The sequence below is a fragment of the Thalassophryne amazonica genome, chromosome 22 (assembly GCF_902500255.1).
Source record: "Thalassophryne amazonica chromosome 22, fThaAma1.1, whole genome shotgun sequence".
Lineage (NCBI taxonomy): Eukaryota > Metazoa > Chordata > Actinopteri > Batrachoidiformes > Batrachoididae > Thalassophryne > Thalassophryne amazonica.
Window position 1 is genome coordinate 18841319 of NC_047124.1, and position 27140 is coordinate 18868458.

Consider the following 27140-nt stretch of genomic DNA (forward strand, 5'->3'; position numbering starts at 1 on the left):
TGCAATAATCATGCTGTCTAATCAGCATTTTGTTATGACACACCTGTGAGGTGGGATGGATTATCTCGGCAAAGGAGAAGTGCTCACTAACACAGATTTAGACAGATTGGTGAACAATATTTGAGAGAAATAGTTCTTTTGCATATATAGAAAAGTTTTAGATCTTTGAGTTCAGCTCATGAATCATGGGAGCAAAATGAAAAGTGTTGCATTTATATTTTTGCTTAATATATATATATATATATATATATATATATATATATATATATATATACAGTCTATGTTTTAAGACGTTGATCAGAGCGAATTTAAACCAAGTTAAAACCACAGAAGAGGGAAGTTGTACTCGCTTTCAGCTCCCAGAACAGCATGCGAGTCTGTCACCGTCTCACAGCCATCCTGTCTCTTTGTATTCTTGTTTATGTTGTGATTTTTCTGCTAATTTCATTTTCCTACAGTTACACAACAAACAGCACAATGTCATATCACAAAGTGAATCATTCATACAGCAGTGTGGATGATGAACGCCAATGGTTTTATTCTGTTGGACAAAAATACAGATGAGTTTTTGGGCAAATGGGTTAGTCCTTCCCAACCGGTTTGTGTAAGACAATTCTAAAATTAAACTATTCTCAGTTTAGATCCATTTGTCACTTTATAACTGAGCTAAATGGAGGGAAAAAGTACTTAATAGCCTCAATTCCAAATCTGTCATTGAAATATTTTAATAGCGACTAAAATAGCTCGGATTTATTCACAAGCCGTATCTCTGGTGACCTCTTCCTGTCTGATCTTAGCATCTGAAAGCGGCAAAGCTTTTAGAAGAGAGGACTGCGGCATCACTTAAAACAAAACAAAAAAAAAAACAAAGGAAAGCTGCAGCAGATCAAAGTCAGTCTGGCTGCCTCCTCTCATTCCTGATGGTGGTGAGAGATCAGAGACCAGACAATGCCGTCATACATGCATGCACGCACAAACGCATAAGCAAAAACTCCTCACACGTTCATGATGTACTGTATGCAGGTGCAAACGCACATTCACGGGCGCTGATCAAACAAAGCGGTAACTTCAATCCGTCTTGTCTGTGAAATCTGTACCGCTCCTCTTCTTCTGCGCCCCTGAGATCTAAATGACCGAAAAACTGTAGCCAGTGCAAAGTCGGAAACATCATCTCCCAGATGGTAGACAACAGTATATATGAAAGTCAACAGCATTCAAGAGACATATTTTAACATAAAAAGTACAGTACTGCAGTATTGGTGAGTATTCTAAGGCTATGTAGCTATGCAACTTTTCATTTCTAGGACAACACTTGTGGTCGTTATCATCACGGTCAGGTGTGCCCTCATGAATAGGTTGCTGTGACAACCATTCCAAGATGATCCAAGTGATCCAAGATCTAAGAAATCTTGGATCACTCTGCAACAATTTAAACTAGAAGAACTCGGAGAGCGCAAACCTCCGCCAAGGCCATAGGGTCACATGGAATACCCTTTGGCAAAGAGACTTATTCCACGTCGTTTCACGCATCTACCGTCATGTTTCATATTCAGTGGTCACCCCCTCGGACCCCCTGGGGTCCAATTTTTTGGACAGTTCACTCGCCTAGCATAAATGTTTTGTTATTGCTGTTAACAGCTCTCCCTGCATCCCACAATCAAGTTTTATGTCTCTTTTTTTCCAGGACAACCTGTACTTTCAAATTATATATGCTATAGTTGAGTTTTATAAGTCTAATAAAGGTTTACAATCAGAAATAAGAAAGGAAAAAGTAAAGCGGACATAATTTTCCACACACATTTTTTCAAAACACACAGCAAACTATAATAAACTAGTAACACATCACTCCTAAAAACAATCTTTGGTGTGTCACGTGAGGTGAATCTGCCCTACGACTGGATTTTGGAAAACTATGTGACGGTGAACCAATTCCGATTGGACACTCACATTGCTCACGTCATCACACAGCTTCTATGAGGAGTACAAAAATGGTGGACGGTGGCTCGAAAGCCTGCAGAGTTAACTTTTCAGCAAAAAAAAAAAAAAAATAAGTTTCTATCTCATTTATAATTTAGTAAAGCTTGGTCTAAGCTGTCGTATACAACGGCATCGGCCCCAGAAGGTTAAACCCTTAGATCTTCAGCAAATGTATTTGTAAAGAGGAACTGCATGAACTACACAAGTTTTTTTTATTTTCTAATAACAAGTTTATTCAGTGAGGAGAAACAAATGCTAAATTATTGTTGTGTCATAACTTAATTTTTGTTCAGCCTTTGTGACCCATCTTCTTGAAGTTAGATGCAAAAATGTTGAAATTGGCCCTATCCTGCAATGATAAAGAATCCTTAAAAAAAATACTGGATCCGGATCGTGTTCCGGATCATTACCAAAATTTAATGACTTTTAAGTTAGGCCAAGATACACCCCTAGTAAAAATTTCATTAAAATCCATTGAGGAAAGTTTGAGTAATCCTGCTAACAAACCAACCAACGAACAAACGGACGCGACTGAAAACGTAACCTCCTTGGCGGAGGTAACCAGCTAACATGGTAATCCACACACTAAGAGTTTAAGAAATTAAAAATATTTTGCCAACGAAGATCCATCACACACCTTAGACCAACAAAGGTCTGCAAGATGCCATACCTTCGTAAGGGTGGTTACCAAATCCAGTTAGATTGGATTAAATAATGTACGTATATGTAATGGAGGCCAGCAGGTGGTGCTGTTCAGATGAAGTTTGTAAACGTCACACCCCAAGGCCAAAGGACACTCTAGGGACAGACGCGAGGGCCCATGGGTTTTAGTCTTGTTGTTAGAGTGCCTGCCTCCAATCCCGGAAGTTGTGAGTTGGCACCCAGAGTGGGACGCCGCAACGCATGTTACATATATAGCTGGTGCATGTTCAAAAACATTTCATCATTTTCATATTCTTCTTGGTCAAACTTGCCATGTAACTGTGGCAAGCAGGCATTGGAATGGCGTAGTTCATGGTCATGTTGTGAAGTGTGTTTATATTAACGTAACTCTCTGCATTGCACCCTATATGGGGCAACAACGCTGTTACAACCACAACCTGTGTGTTGTTTTCATTGGTCAAGGTTACCACAAGTGTTATTTTAAAAACATACATATAGTTAATATACCTTATTGAAGAAAGGATTCAGAAAGTTGTGTTTTTTATTTTAACTTTCATGGTGTTATGTTGAAATTAAATTAAAAGAAACACACATTCAGATGCAAACTGCAGTTAGCCTATGAGCTCACATGAGTCGTAGCTCATACTAGCTGTTAGCATTGAAAGCACTTAGCATATACTAGCAATGCTACTGTGGTTTACGCTAAGAGTTTATCATCAGCAGCTGTGTCAACTAAAGCTTAACATCAACTGCGGCAGGTTTTTGAATTCACACTAAATGTGGTTAGCATTTTTTTGGAAGACAGATCGTACATCGACATAGCAAAGTGTGGTAAAACTAGCAGTATGCGCCACAGCCAAAAATCTGGTAATTTGGAGAAAACTGTCATTAATACCCATAAATATCAGCACATGAGAACTTCAACTGACACAAACCAGCACTTTGAAAGAACGTGGGTTCATCTGCATTTCATTCAGTTTTTATTTCAGTGTGCTGTATCTCTTTGGCACACACATATGCAAAACACACAATTCCAATTTTGCCCTTTTAACCTCAGACACAGCCCCAGCTGATCCTCTCTCTTCCACCTTCCAAAGCTTTCATCGTGCCAAAGCGTGTTTTTATAAAGCATCCAGAGTGCTGGTGTCAGTTCAATCAGCGAGCCTCCCGTGGAGCTGTCTGTTTCTCAGCACCCTGAAGGCCAGAACAAAATCCTAAAGAGCAACGTCCTCGAGAACTTCAGCTCAACACCCGGTATTGAAAAATTAATACAGTGCAGAAGTGCTACATTTTGCAGTTACGTGAATGGCCACTTGAGGCTGGCTCCATAGGTGAGTTATTCCACTCAGAACTTATGTATTATAATCACAAATTTTACAGCAGAAATAAACATTGCTTACAGACTGGTCCAAAAAAAAAGTTTCGCTATTGCTAGTTTCCACATTCATTTCAACTCTTCAGTTTACACTATTTTAAGTCATAAAGGTATGATTAATTAAGGGTGTGTGGCTTTGACAGACAACGGTGCACCAGCGAGATGAGACTAGACTCCATGGTGTCGCTAGCCATGTATCTTGTCCATTCTACCAAGAGGTGGCACCTCCAGTGGCAACAAACAGCAGCTTGAAGTTTTTAGCAAGCACCATAGGCTCCCATTGCGTAGCTGTTTTGCCCTTGGCAGTGTTAACAATCTAAGCATAGACTGTACATAACCCTTGCTGACATCTTGGAAGTGCCTGACTCTGCCAAACTCTTGTATTAGGGGAGCTACGACCACTACCTTTGCACCCCCACCCCCGGACTAAACCTAACCAACTTTTTTAGGTTCCTTTAGATTACCCCAAAACACAATCAGGATGTTCCCAAAAATAAAAACTGGCTTCAAGCCAGTTATCCAAGATGGCGTCCAAGATGGTTGCCAAAATAGTTTTTTTTTTCCACTAAAACACCAATGATTTCTGTCATTATGAAGTCTATTGTTTGTTCCTACTATGTATTTTAATGATAAGGATCTATTGGTGGCCATTTTGGATGCCATTTTGAATCTTAAAACCATGAATGAATTTAGTTTAGGCACAAATGAGTTTGCTGTGACCGGCAATGGTCTTTCCATTGAAACTTTGTGATATTTAAGTTATTTATATGTTATTTAAGGGTGTTTTAGTGAGAAAAAAAACAACAAAACTATTTTGGTGGCCATCTTGGATAACTGGCTTGAGGCAAGTTTTTATTTTTGAGAACATTCTGATTGTGTTTTGGAGTCATAGTATTGGTCAACCCATAAATGAACCAAATGACTTGAAATGAATTCGATATTGCCTGGGCAATTCCAGAACCTACCTAAACATGTTCACCACACTGACGAGAAGTGTTCTCATGAGTTCTGAGATTTAGATTGATAAGATGGGTGGAACACATTTCATCAGACTGAATCACCAAATCTCTGCTGGTAATGGGTACAAGACAGATAAGCCTTGAGACAAAACAGTCAGGTGAATACAGTATAATAGTGGGACGGCATAGCAAAACAATTGTTCATTTTGTGATAAAAGCATGGAATTTGGCACACATATTCTAAATTAACTAATGTTTATTTTGAGATATGGAGCCATTCTGGAGCTGACCTCTAATGAGCTCTAATTACACAGGAGTCAAAATTTAAAAATGCTCCAATCATGTTGAAAATTATGCCACATTATTTGTCTGATCATAAAGATTCCAAAAAGGTATAGTTTGGACTATCTATGACTGAATGTTATGGAGTTATGGGGTAAAAACGGCAAAAATAGTGACCAAGGTCAATTTCAGTTTGTACAGGGGTCAAAAGTTGCTCCAATTTTGGTAAAAAAAAAAAAAAAAAGCGATGCAAATTATTGGTTGAAAAAAAAAAAGGATTAATAAATGGAATACTTTTGACTGTGATGAATGCTTGGTCTCCAAAGTAAAGGTCAAATGGCACAAACTATGCCTTTTTAAAACCCTATTAACTCAACCAATAATTTGCATCATTTTTTTTAATTACCAAAATTGGAGCAACTTTAACTTTTGACCCCTGTACAAATTGAAACTGACCTTTGTCACCACTTTTTTTGGTGTTTTTACCTCATAACTCCATAGAATTCAGTCATAGATAGTCCAAACTATACCTTTTTGGAATCATTATGAGCAGACAAATAATGTGGTATAATTTTCAACATGATTGGAGCATTTTTAAATTTTGACCCCTGTGTAATTCTTTGACCCCTGTATTAGAGGTCCACTCCAGGATGGCTCCATATCTGAAAATAAAAATGACTTAATTTAGCATATGTGTGCCAAATTCCATGCTTTTATCACAAAATGAACAATTTTTATGGAAATTTTAGCTAAGCTGCACCACTATAACGTGATTATGATACCCATCGCATAGCATGAGCTCCCTGTGGCATGATCACGAGGTTTCCTGGATGAAGTGGTAAAAGTGAAGATTATATTTCTGAACACTGAAACTTCCATCAAATATTTCTCATAGCAATCATTGTTCTGTGAAAAGCTAAATGCAGCTAGACGGGTGTAGCGCCAGTAGCAGGTACACAGACTCGCGCATTAGTCATAATATTGACTCATGCCAAAGCTCTCTCGTGCTTTTCTAAGCCCTCATGTTGCCATAAACACTTTCACTCCTTGGTGACTGATGAGATGTGAATGTTAGAGGCCATGAGCCATTTCTGTTTACATCCCTGTTTCGCAAGCGTTGCGATGCCTCGTATGTGTATAACTTTATTCTCAGACTTCTTTGTTGGTGTCTGTTCGGCATCATGAATCACTGTTCAGCTGTTATTTGTCTCCGTCTCCTTCTGGTGTCCAATCGTGGTTCTTCACGCTGTTTTGGCTCCGTCTTCTTCACACCTGAGCTTTACTGATAATCACACACCTGCACCGAGTTTCTTCCTCGTCAGCTTGTGCACTATTTCGGAGTTTGTTCTCAAGCAGCTCTTGATTGTCTCTTGTCATAAGTGTTTTCATGTTTTGTCATGAATATTGGTTTGATTTCTCTCAGATTTATTGTCTAATCAGTCAGGGTTTACGTCACCTTTTTTTTGTGTGTGACCTTTGCAGAAGTGGCAGCAGGTCACAACCAAAATGTAAAACTTGGTATGATAGTCTTCGGCAGTCTGTCATTTTAAATGCACTTATACCACCAAGGTATTATATGTTCTCCAGTCATCAATTATATATGTGCAAAACGTGATCATTTTAGTACCCATATGGTAAGTAGTGTAACAGCTAAGAGAATATTTAGAGCAAAATCCTGCAAATGGTGACACAAGCATCAAATTCGGCACAAATACTCCTTAGACATTATTCTTGAAAATAACGAGCCACTTGAATTTTCAATAGGCGGCCAGGTCAGGATCAAATGCAGAATTACATAGGGGTCAAAATGAAAAATGCTCCAATCAAATTGAAAACTACACCACATTATTTGTCTGATCATAATTCCAAAAAGGTATAGTTTGGACTATCTATGACTGAATGATCAGGAGTTATGGGGTAAAAACAACAAGAATGGTGACCAAAAGGTCAGTTTCAGTTTGTACAGGGGTCAAAAGTTAAAGTTCCTTCAATTTTGGTAAAAAAAAGATGCAAATTATTTGTTGAGTTGATAAGATTTTTAAAAGGAAAAGTTTGGACAATGTATCACGCTTAGTTATGTTGCAGGATAACATATGTCACGTCATAGAATCCATTGGACAGTGACGTTGTTTGACCTTTACTTTAGAAACCAAACATTCAACAGTCAAAACTATTCCATTTATTAATCCTATTAGCTCAACCAATAATTTGCATCACTTTTTACCAAAATTGAAGGAACTTTTAACTTTTGACCCCTGTACAAACTGAAACTGATGTTTCTTCAAAATCTTCCCTACAGCTACCCGACACAAAAATATACAGCAGGGTGCATCTTACATATGCATAGAAAACTTAAAATCTATACAAATAAGTTTAGGATGCAAACTTTCCCCAACGTTCCCTGATAAAACCTTTCCACATGGAGATTTCTGGTGCCTGACGTGTCTCGACCAGCTCAGACACGTCTCGGCTGGCTATCTCTCAACCTTTGCTGGGCTGTTGATTCAGAACAGCTACCAACATCTCGCAGGAAACCGGCTGAGATGTCGAGTTTGAAAAAAAAAAAAACCAGATCAAGGCATTTAGAAAATACGGCTTTACACAAGCATGATGAATAGTGCAGCAGATAACTGATACAATTGTGCAAATGGTGATACAAGCACCAAAGTTGGCACAAATACTCTTAGACATTACTCTTTTGAAAAAACCGACTGGCTACTTGAGAATTCAATAGGCGGCCAGGTCGGGGTCAATTGAAGAATTATACAGTGGTCAAAATTAAAAATGCTCAAATCATTTAGAAAACTACACCACATTATGTGTCTGATCATACAGATTCCAAAAAGGTATAGTTTGGACTATCTAGGACTGAATGATCAGGAGTTATGGGGTGAAAAACAGCAAAAATGGTGACAAAGGTCAGTTTCAGTTTGTACAGGGGTCAAAAGTTAAAGTTCAAACAAGGTCAACGTGCATTGGATTCTATGACATGTGACATGTTACCCCGTAACATAACTAAGCATGATACATGGTCCAAACTATTCCTGTTTAAATCCCTGTTACCTCAACTAATAATTTGCATTTTTTTTAAAACAAAATTTAAGGAACTTTAACTTTTGACCCCTGTACAAACTGAAACTGACCTTTGTCACCATTCTTGCTGTTTTTACCCCATAACTCCTGATCATTCAGTCATAGATAGTCCAAACTATACCTTTTTGGAATCTGTACGATCAGACAAATAACGTGGTGTAGTTTTCAAAATTATTTGAGCATTTTTAATTTTGACCCCTGTGTAATTCTTCAATTGACCCCTACCTGGCCACCTATTAAATATTCAAGTGCCAGAGTAATGTCTAAGAGTATTTGTGCCAACTTTGGTGCTTGTATCACCATTTGCATGATTTTGCTCTAAATATCCTCTTAGCTGCTGCACTAGAAGGCACGGCTGCCTTCCCAACAACCAGGCGTCAACACTACAAACACAGGGTTTGTCGGCTCACGTGGGAACCCTCACACAAATGTTAATCCGCATTCTGATGCTTGTATAGCTGCACATAGTAATCCGGGTTAGTGAGGCAATCTGCTGTGAAGAACAACACCTTCTAAGTGGTCCTCTGAAATGAGTTTCCATTACACTCACCTTTAGTTTGTCTGCAGTGTCCTTATTTCATATGGTTAGACCGCCACCGTGTGGAGCAATGTCATGACTGCACCACAAAACCTCCCTTCACACACACACACACACACACACACACACACACACACACACACACACACACACACACACACACACACACACACACACACACAATAAATAAATAAATAAAGCTCACAAGAATACCTGAGCAGCAACATGATTCCATTTTCAATTTAACACCAACTTTTATTGAGTCAACTTAATTATAAAACCAGAAAGGGAGCAAGAGAAGAAAAACAACAACGACAACTCAGAGCATCCGCTGTCTTTTTCCAATCCTTTAGTCCACTGATGATCCGCTGGGGGAACACACCGTCCTCACAGGCTTTTATTGGTTTTTAAGTGCAGATGGGACACTGGTGCATGTCGTCAACAGTTTGAGAAGTAAATAAGCAGCTTCAGACATTGAAATGTGCCACATCCTTCTTCACTCCTATTGGTCCAACCTGTGACATCAAAGTTCTCCGTGTGGATCTGACTCGGAAGCTTCTGGCGCCTCCTCTTGTTCTAATAAAAATAAACAATATTTAGACCTTTAGTTATTATTTTTTTTAAGTGGCTTTGGCAGAGAGCGGCTGTCTCACAGTACCTTCGTCACCTGAATGTGGCGTCGGGATACACTCGCCGTCTTCCTCCTTGAAACCGCTGGCGCAGATGCACACATAGCTGCTTTGAGTGTTGATACATTCCTGGTGGTCCTTCGGACACGGCGACTCCTGCTGGGAACACTCGTCGACATCTGGGCAAAACGAGATATTTTAAAAATTGGATCACGGTGACAGCGAGATCGACGCGCCTAAACTGTTCTCTTCTCCGACAGCGTATTTTTGTGGAATGTTTGAGGGAGGGGATGTGAGTCAGTGCGGTTCGCATGTCCACATGCTTTTCTGTTTAATATTCAGGGTGTGTCGTGTAATATGGGCCAAATTTACCCTTTGTTTCCCGCGAACGGAGGACAGACATCATGGAAATGAAAAAGGGATCACAATGATGACGACAAACTGCTATACCTGTGCACGTGCCCTCTGTGTCTTGGTAGCCACTGGCACAAGCCTGGCACTGATCGGGGCGGCCTCCAGTGCAGCCGGAACATGCTACGTCACAAGCTGGTCGAGAGAAATGGCAGATAAAGAAAAAAAACATTAACATCGCTGAAAACTAAACTGTTTTCCCCATTTGAAGAACACAACGCGACTGCCACGTACCTTTGCAATAAAAGGAGCCGTTTGTGTTGAGGCAATACTGGTCATGTTCACACGGTGAAGGATCTTTGGCGCATTCGTCCACATCTGTAAGACATCGAGTGGACCACAGTGAGGCGCTGTACCTCTGATACCCGACGCGGTCTTGAGCCGCAGGTGCGCAGCATTAAATCCCGTGGATGGAAAAATCCTGCACGCTGAAACATTTCGATCTAGCATTCCCCTATAAGCTGAAGCACACTTATTCTCTCATTTCTTTTCATGAGTAGACGCTCTGCCATAAAACCCAGACGGGTTGAGTGCTGCTCAAATGTTTCTTCTGAAGGTTTTCTGAAGCTCAGCCAAAGTGATCGTCCTGTTCTTTGTCACCGCCACAGCTCCATTCCACAGATTCCTCAGTCTAGCAGGATGGAGAGTTCCAGGAAAAGTCGCGTTTATTCCAATTTTACTCAATTTACAAGGTTTATTATGATTGCAGTCATAATTCTTGTTGTTTTAACAATGACGACAACAATATGGGTTGCCTGTCTTCAGTGATTTAGCAATACTGGAACAGCTGCACGTCTCTGTAGTTAAATGGAGCCCAGTGCTTTTCCATCTGTGGAAGCAGTTTGCAATGATGCCTCACATTCATCCACACACACACACACACACACACACACACACACACACACACACACACACACACACACACACACACACACACACACACACACAGGTGTCATTGTGTTGCCGTGCAAGGAGCGCAACTGCAGACAGAGCATTGTGGAGATTGAAGACCCAAAGCACCTTACTGATTTTCGTGTCTGATGGGGAGCTTATCCTATGGTCAGAAGCCCACCTCCAAACCATCATCTTTGATGGTTTGAACAAAGTAATTAGATGAATTTTGACCTGATTTGGACCAAACATGGTGGAATGATTGTGGATCAGCCAAGGACAAAGTGATGTCATTTTGAGAACAATAGGGTAAAGGTCACAAAAGCAGGCCAAGGTCATATTTTAGAAAAAAAAAAAAAGCTTATATTTAGGGGAGATGGAGAATGATTATTTATTTAAAAAAAAAAGTGGTTAAAGCTACACCCATGGTATGAAGTCACATCACCCTTCTATTGGTGACATAACCTTTTGACCTTAGGTAACCTTGAAAGGTCAAACTCAAGGCCACAACTGTTTAAATCAAACAGTCTGGGGCCAATATGATGGAAGAGTTGTGTGTTAGTCAAAGATAAAATGGGCTAATTCTGGACAGAACTGATTAAATGTCACAGCCACAGGAGAACCATAGATTTTTTTCTATCACTGAATTACTAAGAATTAATGAGGCATGTTTGTTTTTAGCATAATTTGCAACAAGGACACTTAGCATTACCGTCTTACCGACACAAGCTTCCTGGTCATCCTCCTCCCAGCCTTCCTTGCACTCGTCACAGTCCTGATTTGTTGCTCCATTGCACGTCTTACAGGACACGTGGCATTCTGTAGGAGACGGAACATCTTAAATTCTAATTTCTGACACTGTGGTGGTGTTGTTGGACAGCTGTGGGACTGTGTCCAGTTTGAATATGTACCTGTGCATAGTGAGAAGGTGTCGTTCCTCACTTCGTTAAAATAACCGTCGATGCAGTCCAGGCAGAGCTCCCCTTTGTAACCGTGGTTACAGCTGCACTTTCCGTCCCCGCCGCGCGTCCCGTCGCCATCACACTGCCCGTTTCCATGACAGGGTCGCTCAGAATCCCCAACACAGTCTTTAAAAATAAACAAACAAACAAAAATGAAATGGGAAAGCAGCTACACAAATACAATGAACCGGTTTGACCATCGGCGATCACCTTAGTAGTTCTTCTGTTTTTCTTGTTGCTTAATGCTGATAAATTACACTGTATTTGTCTTTCTGATGCTTGATTCTGCTTTTTTCTTTTCTCTCTGTTTGAGGTGCGGCTCCATCCAGAGATGGGTGTGGTATCTGTTCCGGAAACTGTCCTGTCCACCGGCAACATTTCCTGTATGTTCGTTTTGTGAATTATTCTGTAATTTGTGTCTGTATCATGGCCCAAGCAGACGATCACCCCTTTGAGTCTGGTCTGCTTGAGGTTTCTTTCTCAGAGGGAGTTTTTCTTTTACCACTGTTGCTCTGGGGGTTGGTAAGGTTAGACCTTACTTGTGTGAAGCGTCTTGAGGCAACTCTGTTGTGATTTGGCGCTATATAAATGAAAATAAATTGAAAATTGAAATTGTCGCGATTAAGAACTGACTGATTTTTACGCTATATTTGTTTACTGTGACTTCTCCCTCACTGCTGATTTGCATTTTGATTCCACGATAATTACCTGTGATTTGCAGGGCAGGTCTGCTAAAATTCCAACAGGAACTCTGTAAAAACTTTCAGTATTTGGAATTTTGGTAACAGGTGAGGACCGGTGACACGGCCATGTTGGTATCTTCAACGTCCAAAATGACCATAACATAAAAACAAAGACAGATAAATACTGACATCTAGTGGCAAGCCTGTGGCTCTAATCACATGGTCCTGGTGGCTAGTACATTTTGTTTTTTTTTAATTTGTTAATAGTTTTTGGCATGGGGACACTGGGCCAATTTCAATGTATTGGCCTCCGTGTTGGGTAAAATGTTTCCTATTCGGTTTTTACACAGTCTCACAGAAGCTCGGGTGTTTCTGTGGCTCAGCGTTTCTTCAACATCAGCTTGATCCAGGTCTGTGTTGCTGAAGCCAGAGCATGTCTTGCAAATGCTTGGCTCTGTCTATACATGATATCTTGACAAAGACTTCTTATATCAAGGTCAGACTTAGTACACAAGGCCATCTCAGTAACACTGCAGACACATACAGTACAACGAAGGCAGTGTTTTGATTCTAATTGGGGCCACCAGTGGGCACTCTCTAAAATTTATATAGCCGATATCTGCAAAGATTTTGTATATCAAGGTGAAACATGGTACACAAGTTCCCTTTCAAGTACTGTCACTGTTTTCTATTTCTATCCATTGACTAGACCTTTCTCAAAATATCAACCTTCGTCTCTGGTAATACACCCCTGCAGGATTTAAAATTTTTACAGAAGACAGAGTATTAGTTTGGCTCGATGTTCCACTGTGATCAGATGGCTATGGACTAAGATCGATATCATTATTTTAAAAATCATCATGTCAACTCCTTTCTCTCAAGATATACCAAATATGTGGGGAAATTCTGAGAAGGAGAAATGATCTGGATCAAATGATGTACATGGATCTTTTTTAGGAAGACCACATGGTTTTCCATAGGAGTTGTACTCGTCACTCTAATGTTTCAAATGGGAAAACTGATATCAGCAATATCTCTATTATAGTATAACGGCAACATTATGCAACCTAACAAACAAAGGTTGTCCTCACCATTGCAGTCAGGTCCAAAAGTTCCCTTTGGACAGCACACTTTAATGGTCTCAATGCAGAACCACTTATGTAGATCAGGATGTTGTGTTTTCCTGTATCACAATTAAAAAAGAGACAAAGCTTGACTGAACGAACCACAATTCTTGGACAACACACACACAAAAAAATGTCAGTGAGGTTGATAAATGTGCCAATCATGTTCGAAAGGAATACTAAAAATTTGGTTTTACCTTAATATACAAAGGCTAGGATGAAATTAATCTAAATAAGAGAACTTCCAAATCCACTTGTAACTTTTGGCTGGTCACGCTATTGTTGCATCATCTTTAACAGACACTCACATTTTGAACCACCACATCTCAAAGAGCTCCTCGTGTTCCTCTACCATGTGGTTACACTCAAAGCTGCTGGTCTCACACAAACCCTCCACGATCTCCATCAGACGAATTTCACTTAGAGCGTTGACGGATAAATACGATAGACAAACAACAAACAGGACAGCAAGGATCAAATGGAAGTTGAAAGAGAAGATGCAGAAATATTACTTAACGGTTTCATTATGTGATGTGGGGGGGGGGGGGGGGCAATGTTGAGAGGTAACTATTGAAAGTGTTGCAGGGCTTGACAATAAGGCAATTTATGCACTGGCCCACAGGGCCAGTAGAATTTGAAAGTTACTGGCCCGGATGAAAATATCACTGGCCCAGAACCGGGGGGTAACCAATATGAATTTTTTAAATCAACACTCAGACATTAGAATTGGGTTTCCTTAATGCAAAAACACTTGAAAACAAACACAATATTCTTATACTACATGATAAAAACCTTAAAATGAGTCAACTTTGAAAAAAATGTCAGTAGGTAACTGACAGGATTTTTTTCAACACTCAGCCATTAATACAAAAATAAATTTATTTCTTGATCATTTACAAAATTAATATGTTAAATTTCATATACCAAGCTCCCTTGCTAATGTTGTCACCTTGGGGTGTCCACAAGGTCATACTGATTAGACTTTTAAACTGGCGTATGAAATCATACCAGATGTCTACCAGGACTTGGTATATTTATACTTACTTGTCAGCATATTCTGGCATGGCCCTACAAGTTCCACAGAAGACAACCTCGCTCTCCTCATCACACTCCAGCCATGGCCGTCTTTTCTTCCATGAAGCTTGCCAAGTTTTCCTCACCCTTTTCTTCTCATATTCAGCATCAGCAGCCTTCCTCTTCTGTGCTTGTTTTGAGGGTGATAGCTGTTCTTTCCTTTGCTTCCCTGGTTTCTGCCCAGGGGCAGGAGGTTTCAAGAAATTCATAATATTCACTGCGCTCGATCTTGCTTAAGCGAAAATGATGCGTCGATGTTGAAGCGAAATTCGCGCCACATCAGAAGATGCTCCTGCAGACGAAATTCGTCTGCACTTCGGCAATGTTCCAAACATTGCGAAGTGGCGCAACATGTCCCGTCTCAGCAGCCTGTGAGCAGGACTTATGTCTCTTTTGTTCTTTATTTCACAATTATGACAAGAGTTTTTGGAGCGAGCAGCAGCCCCACAGCAGCGGGAGCAGAGTTTCTTTTTTTTTTTAATTGTTTACATGTGTGTGCGTGAACGGGACAGTTGGTCCTCAAACTGGGTCCCGCAGAGGCAGAAGGACCGCTGAAAACAGCCGTCATCCAGACGCAGCTCCTGCAGCAAATAATGATACTGCCTGAATTGGGAACGTCTCATGACGTTTGTCAGCTTTCCACAACAACTCGCTCCGTGTGATCAAGGTCCATCATGTTATCTTGACTGACAACCAGAGCCGGCGAGCTGAATGGAAGCTCCTCCTATTTGATGACGCACCGGGGCGAATTTTCGCAGCAAAAGCAGAGCGACACATCCGGCGAAGGAGGCGCGTCCGTTGCCACGCGACCCCCGCGAATTTATAGCATCTGATCGCGCCCGGTGTGAATGCAGCATTAGACTAATAAATGTGCCCAAAGCGATTTTAATTCTTACTGGCCCATACTGACCAGTGAAATATGAACTTCACTGGCCCGTGGTGGCCCGGAACGTGTAAAAAAGGCCACCGGACCATCGGACCAGTGCTATTGTCGAGCCCAGTGTTGCATGTAATCCGGAAATATTAGGCACATACATACGAGCTGGATGGAAACCTTTACGGGCCCAGATTTACAGAATTTATTTTGGCTACCTGTGATACACTCATAGCATGTTCTTGATGACCACTGTGAAAATAACTAAATTTCCCTGTGGTTTAGGTGTTGGATCAGTACACACAGTTCAAAAGTTCAAACTTGTGTCTATCAAATACTGACAAACATCTTATGCAGCAGGTCTGTTGATAAGCAGCGATGTAACTGTGTCTAGTTCAGCCTCACCTCGTCTCGTATTTCGACAGTTTCCTCTCTTCCCAGGCGGTGTTGCCTCCACCAAAGTTTTGATTAGCCGTTCTGTCGAATCCCTGATGGGAGTGGGGGTGATTAATGAAGGTGATTTTAATATGAAAATTCATACTGTACTTTGCAAATGTTTTAGATACCACAGAATTTCAGTTAAACTTTTTTCTGTCCATTATTGGATCAAAAATTTTTTTTTACCAGTCTCTAATATCCAACCATTGCAATTAAAATAAAATTGTAATATTTTTCATGAAAAGAAACTTAATCAATTAAAGTTTCAAACTTAATTTCCAAAATAATGGAGACTGATGACTTCATCCTCCATTTCTCAACATACCTCGCGTGCCGCCTCAGTACATACCCAAACCATCTCAATCTTGCCTCTCTGACTTCACCTCCAAATTATCCTACCTGTGCTGTACCTCTGATACGCCAATTCCTAATCCTGTCAATCCTTGTCATTCCCAAAGAAAATTGCAGCGTCTTCAGTTCTGCCTACTCTTTTTCTGCTAACCATACCAGCTTGTTAAGACTCCACTACCACCTCTCCTAAACATTTCCATGCCTCTAGTGGTATGTCATCTGGAATAACTGCCTTTCCACTCATCACTGTCCTCACTTCATCCTTACTAATCTGCTGGCCCTTCTGATTTACTCTCTCCACATCATCCACCCTTCTCTCACTCATTTTCTTCATTCAACAGCTCCTCAAAATACTCCCTCCACCTTCTTAACAGTCTCTTCACTTGTCGGCACATCATCTCTCATCTGGACCAGCTGCCTTTCTACTTTATAGAGGTCATCATTAGCTCATATTTTAAGCATTCACAAACTAGATTTGGAAGATTTTCAAAAAACTTTTTTTTTAGCACAGGCCAATCAGTTGTTTTATCATAAAATAAAAAGGAAAAAAAAACCCTGACCTTGCTGAAGTTTTCGGTGATTTGTTGGCAGGTAGAACAGGCGCTTTTCAAATCTTTCTTGGCGTCAGTGACTCGATAAATTAAAATAACTACAAAAAACCGCACAACCGGACAAAGAGACATTTTTAACACTTTCATATTAAAGCACACTTTAACCACTTGTCGACAAGCTCGTTCACTAATGTCAAAGTGCCGCGCAGCTCCGCCGCATTTAAACAAGCTGTTCCTAACATTAAACGGAATGTAGTTTGATTCATTAAAAGCGTTTTAGTTTTTATTTACATGCCGGTTGTGCGGCGAAAAAAAAAAAAAAAAATGATCCTGTTTCAGCTTTCCGCGTCCGCCTCTTGCTTCGATTGTGGCTCGTGCTAATTGGTTGTGTCAGTCTATCAATCAAATATTTGACCAATCACAAGCCGCCACGCGCGGGACATAGCGTTTTGTCGTAGAATGTACAGCAGTGCTTGACTTAAAAAATATTTATATAAACTTGCTAAATTAACAATGCCTTAATCATACCATTATAAATACTATCAGATTTTTTATTTATTTTTTTTATTTTTTATTTTATTTTTTTTTTTTTTGAAAAATATGTGCATGCATATTGTGAAGCCACTTTCTGTCTTGACCGGAAGACATCAATCCAGTTGAAGCTAAAATGAAAAGATATTATAACAAAAGGTATTTTACGGACGCATATACGTAATATGAAATGTTCATATTTTAAATAGCAAGTATCATTAATATACATACCTGAACGGTCCAAAGGATGGCAGCAGCGGGCGTCGGAGCTCTTTATCCCACGAAGAAGAAGAAGCTGTCATGGCTACAAAAAGGAATGTTGTTGAGCTGCCGTTGCTGTTTTTGTTATTTTCTGTGGCCTTCATACATTTATTAATTTCTCCGTTTACCAAAGTGGAGGAGAGCTTTAACTTACAAGCGACACACGACATTCTCTATCACAGACTTGACTTTGATAAGGTAAGCAAGTAGTAAATGTACCTTAAGATTTAACACATACAGAAATAAATTAAATAACATAAAAGTGAAAATGTAAATTATTGGGATGCACTGCTTATTTTTATTTTAAGTTTCTATTGTTGTTTTTATATGTGGTCCAGTCAAAATTACAAAATGCAAAACACTTTACAACGGCAGAACACTTTTACAAGTCCCAAAATCAATTTACAAATTAGAGGTGGGCAGATCGATCCTAATATCTATAATATCGATACCAACGCTGGTATTGATATTGAATGATCCTCATGTAAAAAGATCGATACTCAAGCTTTTTTCTGTTCCACACGCACTGACTGCTGCGCACGCAGATTCATCAAAGTCTACTCTCTTTCTGTAAGAGCAGCGCTGCGCTGTGTCACACAACACAGAGCAGCGCACCCTTGTATTGTGGTTTGTCAGCCCTCTACCTCAGGACATTTTGTTTTAAGTTGTGTTGAGTGATATTTTTTTAAACAAAAATGTTGATTGTGATAATAAAGTATTTTGTTGTCACATGCAATGTTTGGCGAAGTTCTGTCCTAGGTCTTTTAGATACTTTGGATCTATGAAGCTTAAATATGAAAAAGTATCGGTATCAATATTGGTGATACTGGGCCTGTATTTACTTGGTATCAGATCAATACCGAAATTCCCGGTATCGCCCACCTCTATTACAAATGGCAGATTCTGAAGGAAGGGGAATGTACCAAATGACAGATATTCCCCTTCCATCACATTTGGCATTTGGTACATTCCCTATCCATCAGAATCTGACATTTGTTAGCTTGTTTCAGAACTTCTTGTAAAAGTGTCCTGCCATTTGTAAAAGTTTTTTTTTTTGTAGTTCCTAGCCACCATACTATATGCATCACTTTGACTACTAAAAGCCTATTTTGTGCAACTGCTGTACAAATAATGAATGTTTGTGTGCAACGGTTAGAACGTTTGCATGAGTTGAGTAGAACATTCTGTTTTTCAATGAATGAAAATATTCTTTCCATTGCACAAATGTTAAGCATTATTTTTTTTTGTTAGAGTCCAACCAATATATTGGCTGGCCAATAACATAGACTGATACGAGTCAGTCAGCGTTACTGTTGCTGATGTGAAAGCTTTTATTTTGCTGAATAAACAATGCAGAGAAAGCTTTGGCTGTTTTGAAATTGTGCCATTACATAGTTTGTCCATCAGAGAGTACACTGGTGGCATTGATTACAATGCAGTCAAGTATGGATGAGACCACTATCACCCCTTGGTCAAATTGGCTACAAGAGACAGAGGGAAGTGCTGTTCATTTTCAGTGGGTATTTTACAGCAACAAGCGCTAGGCAGGGCCAAAATTGGTGAAAAGTCTACTTTATGCAAGTGCTGAGCAATGTGACACGGCGACAGCCACTCCGAGTGAAGACAGCATGATGTGCTTTGGTTGTTTGTCGGTTATGTTTATTATTTATAATGAAAGTTCATCTTTAAACAGTAAAAGAACAAGCCTCAATTAACTTCTTTGTTATAAGGATTTGATAGTGAAATGTTAGGAATCGTTGCTATTTGTTATGTACCATATTCTCAGAGTGTTAGTTGCGGGTTTTTTTTTTTTTAACTAGTTTGGGAGGCCCTATGACTTACGAGTATACTCTGTGATTTATATACCTAAAAATTATAAGTTTGTTATTCATAATAATAATAATTACAGTAACTATTTATATAGGACTTTCACTGGAATCAAAGTTGTAGACAAAGTAAACGGCAATAATGAAAGACTAAATGGCAATAATAATAAGCACACTTCAGCAATGCACAAAAATCTCAAATTAGTGAGCTCATAATACCAAAAAGGTGTGACTTCTACTCCGGAAAATATGGTACATATCATCATTATTATTATTTATTGTATGGGAGTTGATGTTCTAGTGGTTAAAAGTGGTGAGTTTAAGACCAGAAGGTCATTACTTCAAATCCCCATCAGACTGGAAAATCACCATGGGCCCATGGGCACTGTCCTTAATCCACATGTTTTTCTGTGTGCACTTGAGCTCCTTGCATGGAAACACACTGACATCAGTGTGTATATGAATGTGAGTCAAACCGGTCAACTTCTTATTCAGATGGAAAAGTGCTGTATAAAATGCAGTCCATTTATTTACCATTTTACTCCCTAATATGTGTTGCACGCCCCCTGCCCAAAAAAATCCTTGGCGGCCAAGCTCTAGTTTTTCTACTTCTAATCACCTTATGGTGTACTGGATTTATTCCTTGTATCACGGATGCATTTGTACATTGCATGAAAAATGACGTCAGTTATACAATAGACTTTTTCCTCTACAATGGAACATAATAATCATTGGGGCGTGGTATATAATCCACCAATCAAATCACAAAGATCGAGTTAGGTGTTTTATAAAATATTACCAGTATAATGTTGCCATTAAACTGACTGCAATTACAGTCGCATTCAGGTTCATATGTAATTAAACAGTGACACCACCACAGTGGAATTGAAATGAAACAATACGGATGCTTGTTGTGTAGATTTTATCTTTAATTCAAGGAGAGAGAAAATACAAGGATTTTCTTAAATATATATATAAAAAAAAAAGATTTAACATTTCAGCTGTTGTTTCCCAGAAGGCATTAATGGAATCGTCTCAAACCTAGGTTGGATCTGTTTTTACTAAAACACTTTTCTGTGCCACACTATCATAAAGGTATCTGGGGCTGATGAGCCTTTTATAGGCCTTACTTCACACTCCCATATGTGGACAAACTCTTCCAAACCCACTTAAGTATAGTTCAGCCCAATATATCATATCATAAAATACAACGCAGAGCATCATAAAACTGAGTCAACACAAACTGAGATATCAGTCTGAACAAATGCCCATTTTAACTGTGGTAACATTTATTGCAGGACTGTTGTGCTACACTTTATTACATTATTCAACAGATATTTGCATCACAGTAAAGACAGGTTTTTTTTTTAATGCATGCATGGATGCGTGCACTTGGTCTGTAGGTGCTGGTATGTTGACCTGCGTCTCTGTTTTCAGTATGATCATCATGAGTTCCTCGGTGTGGTTCCGAGGACGTTCCTTGGCCCCCTGTTCCTCTGCACACTCTGCTCTCCTGTGGTGTTTCTGTGTTCTCTGCTGGATGCACCAAAATTCTACACACAGCTGATCGGTAAAGTAGAAAATCCTAAAAATGAAAAAAAAATTCCAAGCATTTATGGCTTTATTCAGATACAGACAATATGACCTATAAAGTGAAATGTGTAGCATGTAAAAATAGTGTCCCACTAAAGCAGATATGCTCCATGCAGTTCGAGCAGGTCTGGGAGTGTGCGTAATTGGCGCGCTGTGGCACATGCAGAGAGAGGTGAGGCATCAGTTTGGCTCAACAGTGGCCGTTCTGTTCAGTTTGTCGTGTGCATCGCAGTTTCATCTCATGTTCTACAGCACCAGGACACTCCCGAATGTGTTTGCACTGCCGCTAGGTGAGATTTGCATGTGTAGGTCATAATCCAGTAACACCTTACAAACAAATCACAGATGTTTTCTCTTGCCAGTTCTTGTGGCCTTCACGTCTTGGATGTGTCAGAAGCACAGCCGCTTCATCAGCTTCTCTGCTTTGGCCATCATCGTGTTCCGCTCAGAGCTTTGCATCTTCCTGGGTCTCATGTTGTTGATGTCGCTTCTGAGCAAGAGGTTGAAGCTGTTAGAGCTGCTTTACTATGCTGTACCTGCTGGAATCATGTCACTGGGTATGTGGTGAACATGCATGTAAAAAGATCAGCACTCATTAGTTGATGTAACTCATTCTAGACTTCATTTAGGGTAGAAGATTACATTAGATTAAATAGAACTTTATTAATCCCTTGGGAAGACTTCCTCAGGGAAATTGAGTTTCCAACAACATTGTATAGCAGCACACAGGGTAAGAAGCACACAGAGTAACAAAAGTGAAAGTAACTGCTACTGTTCCTCTCATTCCCGTCCCCTGTCTTCCTATTACTGAGGAGTTGTGCAGTCTGATGGCCTGAGGGACAATGGAGTTTTTCAGTCTGTTTGTCCTGCACTTTGGAAGGAGCCATCTGTGGCTGAAGAGGCTCCTCTGGTTGCTGATGGCGATGTGCAGAGATGCACTCTTGTGTCCCTCAAAGTTGTAATCACAAGTTTTTTAAAAATGAATTGGCTTTTGCCCAATCCCGCTACTAAACGCATCTGGGGACATAAATTGGGATGAGTAAGCACGCAGTAAAAAAAAGTTAATTTCCTTGTCCTCAGTGGTTTTTATTTGCCTTTTTCATTCATGTTTGAAGCAACTCTCACAGCTGGCCAAGACTGGCACGACATCAGGCTGTACATTGGCCGATTTTCCCAGTGAGGGATGAGCAGCTCTCACGTCTAGCAGAGTTTGGTGCCAAGCGTTCTGGAGTGGCAGCCCGGCACATCTTGCGGGGAACATGGCACACCACTTGGCACAAGTCCCAACAACTTGGGGCAACCTAACTCCACCCAATTCTGTGTCCACGCCGAACTGACTTGGTGTACAAAAAAGTGGACACGTAACTTCTTACCTAAGTTGAATCCGACTTAAGCAAAGTTTGGTTAGTTTTACCAAGATATGGAAAGTTATGAACGTGTTCAAAACTGGTCGGAGTTTAACTGACCTCCCTGACCGGAGCCAAGCAGCACGTCAAGTATTACCAGATATGTGGTCACGCAAGTGGTGCAGAGTTGCTACTTTTGGGAAAACTTGGCAGCCATCTCAGCCAAGTGTAAGAGCTATTCCAGTAAAATAGTGTGCTTGAAAAGTGGGCTGACTTGATTTCATTTGTCCTTTACAGCTCTGACAGTTGGCGTTGACACTTTCTTTTGGAGGCGCATTCTGTGGCCCGAGGGCCAGGTTCTCTGGTACAATACGGTTCTGAATAAGAGTTCCAGCTGGGGAATATCCTTTCACTTGCATGAGTAAACACTCGCTTTCAGCTGAGTGAATGTGTTTGTGTGTTTTATGGTTCAGGCATAGAGATTGAGGTTTATTTCTTTGTTTTGTTTCCCCTTTTACTGGCCCCACTAAAGATTTCACTGGCCACGTCTATGCAAACACTGCGTAATCACATAGCAACAATGATAAAATGGCACAGAAACACTTACATCTGTAGTGTAAAATTGTATAAATTCTCTTAAAAACAGAGGAAAAAATGCTGGTCCACTGGGTCAGTGAAATGTAACATTTAGTTGCCCACACTTGCCTACATTTGGCGCGGACCATGTTAAAGTCTGCTCCTGATTATTGTACATTAATATTTTTTTAGTTCTCCTTGACTCTCTCCTCCGCAGTAAACCTCTCCCTTCTTGTGGTACTTCTACTCGGCGTTGCCCCGCGCCCTGGGGAGCACACTGCTCTTCGTGCCGCTCGGCCTCCTCGACAGGCGGATGAGGCTGTTGCTCCTCCCCGCTGTTGGCTTCGTTCTAATCTACTCGCTGCTGCCCCACAAGGAGCTGCGTTTCATCATATACACTTTCCCCGTGCTGAGTTTGGTGGCGGCACGCGGCTGCTCTTTCATGTAAGTCAAAACATCGAGACGGAAAATACACGGCAGTGACGTTTATCTGCAAAAAACAGCATCTCAAGGACTACGGGATCTGACAACACTTTACCAGCCAAATACTGTTCAAGGCCTTTTGATTAGAAAAGAACTCGACTCCAAAACCCGCCAGTGGTGGATATTTGTCATCGCCAGCTGATAATTTTTTAAAACCAGCATCTCTCTTATAGGAACCGTTTCTTTTTTCCCCTGTGTGCTTTAGTTTGTGCAACTACCAGAAGTCCTGGGTGTATAAACTGGGGTCGGCGATCGTCGTTGCCCAGCTGGTGATGAATGCAGCTTACTCCAGTATTTGCCTGTATGTTTCCCATCACAACTACCCCGGAGGCAGAGGGATGAAGGAACTCCACCACCTTGTGCCTCCCACGGCAGGTTTGAGATGCCCTCGGGTCATTTTTCTATACATAGAGTTGAACATCCACCATTGTGCAAAAGCACGCTTTAAAAAAAAGCATGACGATGGTGTGTAAATAACAAGAAACTGAACAATATTACATTATTTCCAGTAGAGCTTAAAGACAGAACTGGAGGCTCACACATGAGGTTTTTCTTAATATGTTGTGTAACATTTTAAATATTCAAGATTTAAAGTTAAATGATACTTATTATTGTAATCTAAATAAAATTTACACAAGCAAAATTATGTTCTATACGAAGTGTAAACAAGACAAAGTGATCATTTTGTTTTAATTGCACTACAGTTTTTTTTTTGTTTTGTTTTACAAAAAATTCTCTACACTTACATAGTCTTAAGTGTCTCAGCTGTTCTGAACTTCTTTTGCTGTTTCAGATGTTTTTCTTCATATTGACACCTACGCTGCTGAAACTGGAGTGTCTCGTTTCTTGGAGCAGAACAAAAACTGGAGGTTGGTGTGTTTTGCCCCCGTCCATGCCGAAAACTGGTTTATCCCCACCTCTAAAAGTAAATGGACTGTATTTATATACGTAGCTTTTCCATCCAAATCAGACGCTCAAAGCACTTTATATTGATGCCTCACATTCACGCCAGGGAGTTGCTTATGCAAGGTGCTCACTACACACTGAGACCAACTTGGGGATTAAGGACCTTGTCCAAGGGCCCTGAGTGATTTTTCTGGTCTGGTTGGGGTTTGAACTGAGGATCCGCTGGTCTCAAGCCCAACGCTTAACCACTAGACCATCACCTCCACAATAACCATCTACAAATCTGCTGCAGTTATGACATGTGGACATTCTTTCTGCCTTTTCCAGTTGCTGGGATCCTCAGCATTGAGCTACACGCCTGGAGAAAACACCACTTGGCCGTCATAGTTCATGGTCCATCAAGTGGTACACCTTACCCCAGTCCCCTGCATAAATACCTATTTGACAGTTATTTTAATGGTACCCTAGGATAATCTGGAAAGATCTAGTACCACAAACATCCAGTCATCACCTTAGGTTACTGAGTCCAGATATCGTAACCATACAGTAAGATGGGAAGCACCAGGAGCCTTTGTTCTCCTGCATTGCCAAACACCTTTTGTCCATCAGGAAGAGACAGGAAGTCATTTAAAGCATGGATCTTAGTGTGGATTCTGGAAAATTGCAAACCCAGGTAGTCCGACTCCTCAGCTTATCCATGCTGCAGTCAGAGCATCCAATTTTATACCAAGATCACAGCGTCATCCACAAAGTTTAATAAACCTTTCCTCACTGATAAAGTGACCCAAGTCACTGAAGACTACAGTGCCACCTAACACCTAGTGTTTGGAAGCATTGAACATAGCATAGTGCCTGATTGCCAGGGTATAAACCGATGGCCTTCACAAATTTGACCCTATGTAAATCCAGCAGCTTCTGGGCGTTCCTGTGAATTCTCGGGGTGTAATGCAGAGACTGTCATCTTTCAACAGGTATGACAAACGAGAGGATCTGAGTCCCAACAGTCCTGAGATCGAAATCTTCTCTCACCTTCTGATGGAGGCTAACGACACTACGATACAGGTTCTCCAAGGGTCTCACCAGCCGCTGGCTTTCGTAAAAGGTTACAGCAGCATCGCCTTCAACGGGGTTCAGTTCCCTCCCTTCAGCGTGCGATTAGAGAGAAAACTTGTGCTGATGGAGAGAATGACTGAGACCTGGCAACATGAGCAACTTGAACAGGAGTGAAATGTTGTTTAGTCACATTTTCTTTCTGACCAAAAAGTATATTAAAAATTATATGATAAAATTCTGCTTTGGCTCATTGAGTTCATGTAGCTCTTTTGCAGTTAAGTTGGAATGTATTTCTTACAAATATTAGGGGTCAATGACTTCCAGGGTCTTTTTTTTTTTTTTTTAACCCAGTGAAAAATTTGATGTTTCCTTTTTTGACAAATGCATTTTCATCTTTCTTTGTGCTATTAATTCACTGTGCTTGCTTGTAGAACTTTGGAATTTGTAAGAAGTGCTGATGGATAACTTTTGCCACAAAATCAAAAACTCGTCAACTTGTGTGATTCCAAAAATCATACAATTGAAAACAAAATTTAATATTTAGTTTGAAAAGTCACTGCTTCAAAACTCAAAAAGACCTGTAATCTGTTTCACTTTTTCTAACATGTTTTAAAAAGTTTTTTTTTTCCATCTTTATACCTGATGCATTGTATTTTTTAAAACCCTCTTGTGTATGTTTGATATCCTGAATAATTACATTTTTTTTTTTTTTTTTGTGGTAAATCAGCATTCAGTGTTGCTCCATCTTGACTAATATTAATCTGCACTGTCAGCCTCATCATGTACAGGTAACATTATAAAACTTTAATAACAAATATACAAGTTGAGATTTTTACCACCTTGAATTAGTAAAAAAAAAAAATAGCAATGTTATATATATATATATATATAGCTAATGCATGTGCACTTCTGAACATACATAATGCTCTCAAAATCAAGTTTTTTTTCTTTTTTAAATCATATACTGAACTAGTTTTAAAAACAGAAATAAACAAAAATGTAACGATACAGTAAAACTCAAAAATCTCAGTTACTATCAGTGTGGTTGAATAACGATAAAAAAGACTAATCTTAGCAAAAATCATAAATGGGAAACACAAGGTTAGAACATGAACAGACCTTAGCTCTATCGTGAAGCAGTGACTATATCAGATTTTTGTGTATTTATATGGTTTGGGGTTATTTGAAGAACCTTGTTGTGGTTAAAGTTACTCAATTTGTTAAGATTTGATAGCAAACAATAACCCGAGGCATTAAATTCCAGATTTTACGGGGGCGGCGGGGAATTTTAAAAAAGCGCCAAATTGTACAGAAATGCTTTTGTCAACAATAAAAAAAAATAGATTTGTACTTTGAAAAAGGTTGGATCTCAATTACTGGATGTTTTATTATTCAGAATGTTCTGAAAGGGTGACCTGGAAGCCTGTGGCTTATTTTTGTGTGGAATTACTAAATTACTAAGTAATTACAGCCCATGTTGATTTTACACCAGTGAGACTGAGATTTCTGAGAGACTGTGGTTAATTTGATCATTACATCATTAATTACTTTTTGATTTTTGATCATATACAAGCAATATTTCAGTTGGCAAGAGGATGAAAAACAATTTGTGGTAATTACATGAAGTACTCCAACAGCTCGTACCTGTATTGTTAGAGAACCTTTAGCAGGTTTCCACAAAATTAAAGAT

General features: G+C 39.9%; 2 protein-coding genes and 1 long non-coding RNA gene across 4 annotated transcripts; 2 read left to right on the forward strand and 1 right to left on the reverse strand.

Annotated features, from left to right (window-relative positions):
* Nucleotides 1-9116: 9116 nt before the first annotated feature.
* Nucleotides 9117-17246, reverse strand: creld2 (cysteine-rich with EGF-like domains 2). 2 transcript variants are annotated; one of them, XM_034163506.1, is made up of 10 exons: nt 16885-17246; nt 15941-16023; nt 13896-14006; nt 13555-13646; nt 11730-11906; nt 11539-11637; nt 10162-10245; nt 9967-10062; nt 9555-9695; nt 9117-9463 (listed from the first exon to the last, which is right to left on the reverse strand). In XM_034163506.1, the coding sequence occupies exons 1-10, from the start codon at nt 17020-17022 to the stop codon at nt 9411-9413; spliced, it is 1074 nt and encodes a 357-aa protein (XP_034019397.1). In that variant the 5' UTR covers nt 17023-17246; the 3' UTR covers nt 9117-9410. The 2 variants fall into 2 exon arrangements, with proteins under 2 accessions (XP_034019397.1, XP_034019396.1); XM_034163505.1 differs by having other exon boundaries at nt 9546-9695; nt 16885-17244.
* On the forward strand, nt 13761-14036 carry LOC117504124. The gene is made up of 2 exons (XR_004558729.1): nt 13761-13857; nt 13888-14036. It is a non-coding gene; the product is annotated as an uncharacterized LOC117504124 (long non-coding RNA).
* Nucleotides 17247-17676: 430 nt separating the features above from the next.
* alg12 (ALG12 alpha-1,6-mannosyltransferase) lies at nt 17677-25679 on the forward strand. Its single transcript, XM_034163503.1, has 9 exons — nt 17677-17865; nt 20931-21063; nt 21203-21376; nt 21449-21643; nt 22730-22833; nt 23229-23452; nt 23697-23866; nt 24285-24360; nt 25369-25679. Exons 1-9 carry the CDS (start codon nt 17707-17709, stop codon nt 25622-25624), a joined length of 1491 nt encoding a protein of 496 aa, XP_034019394.1. The 5' UTR covers nt 17677-17706; the 3' UTR covers nt 25625-25679.
* Nucleotides 25680-27140: the final 1461 nt, after the last annotated feature.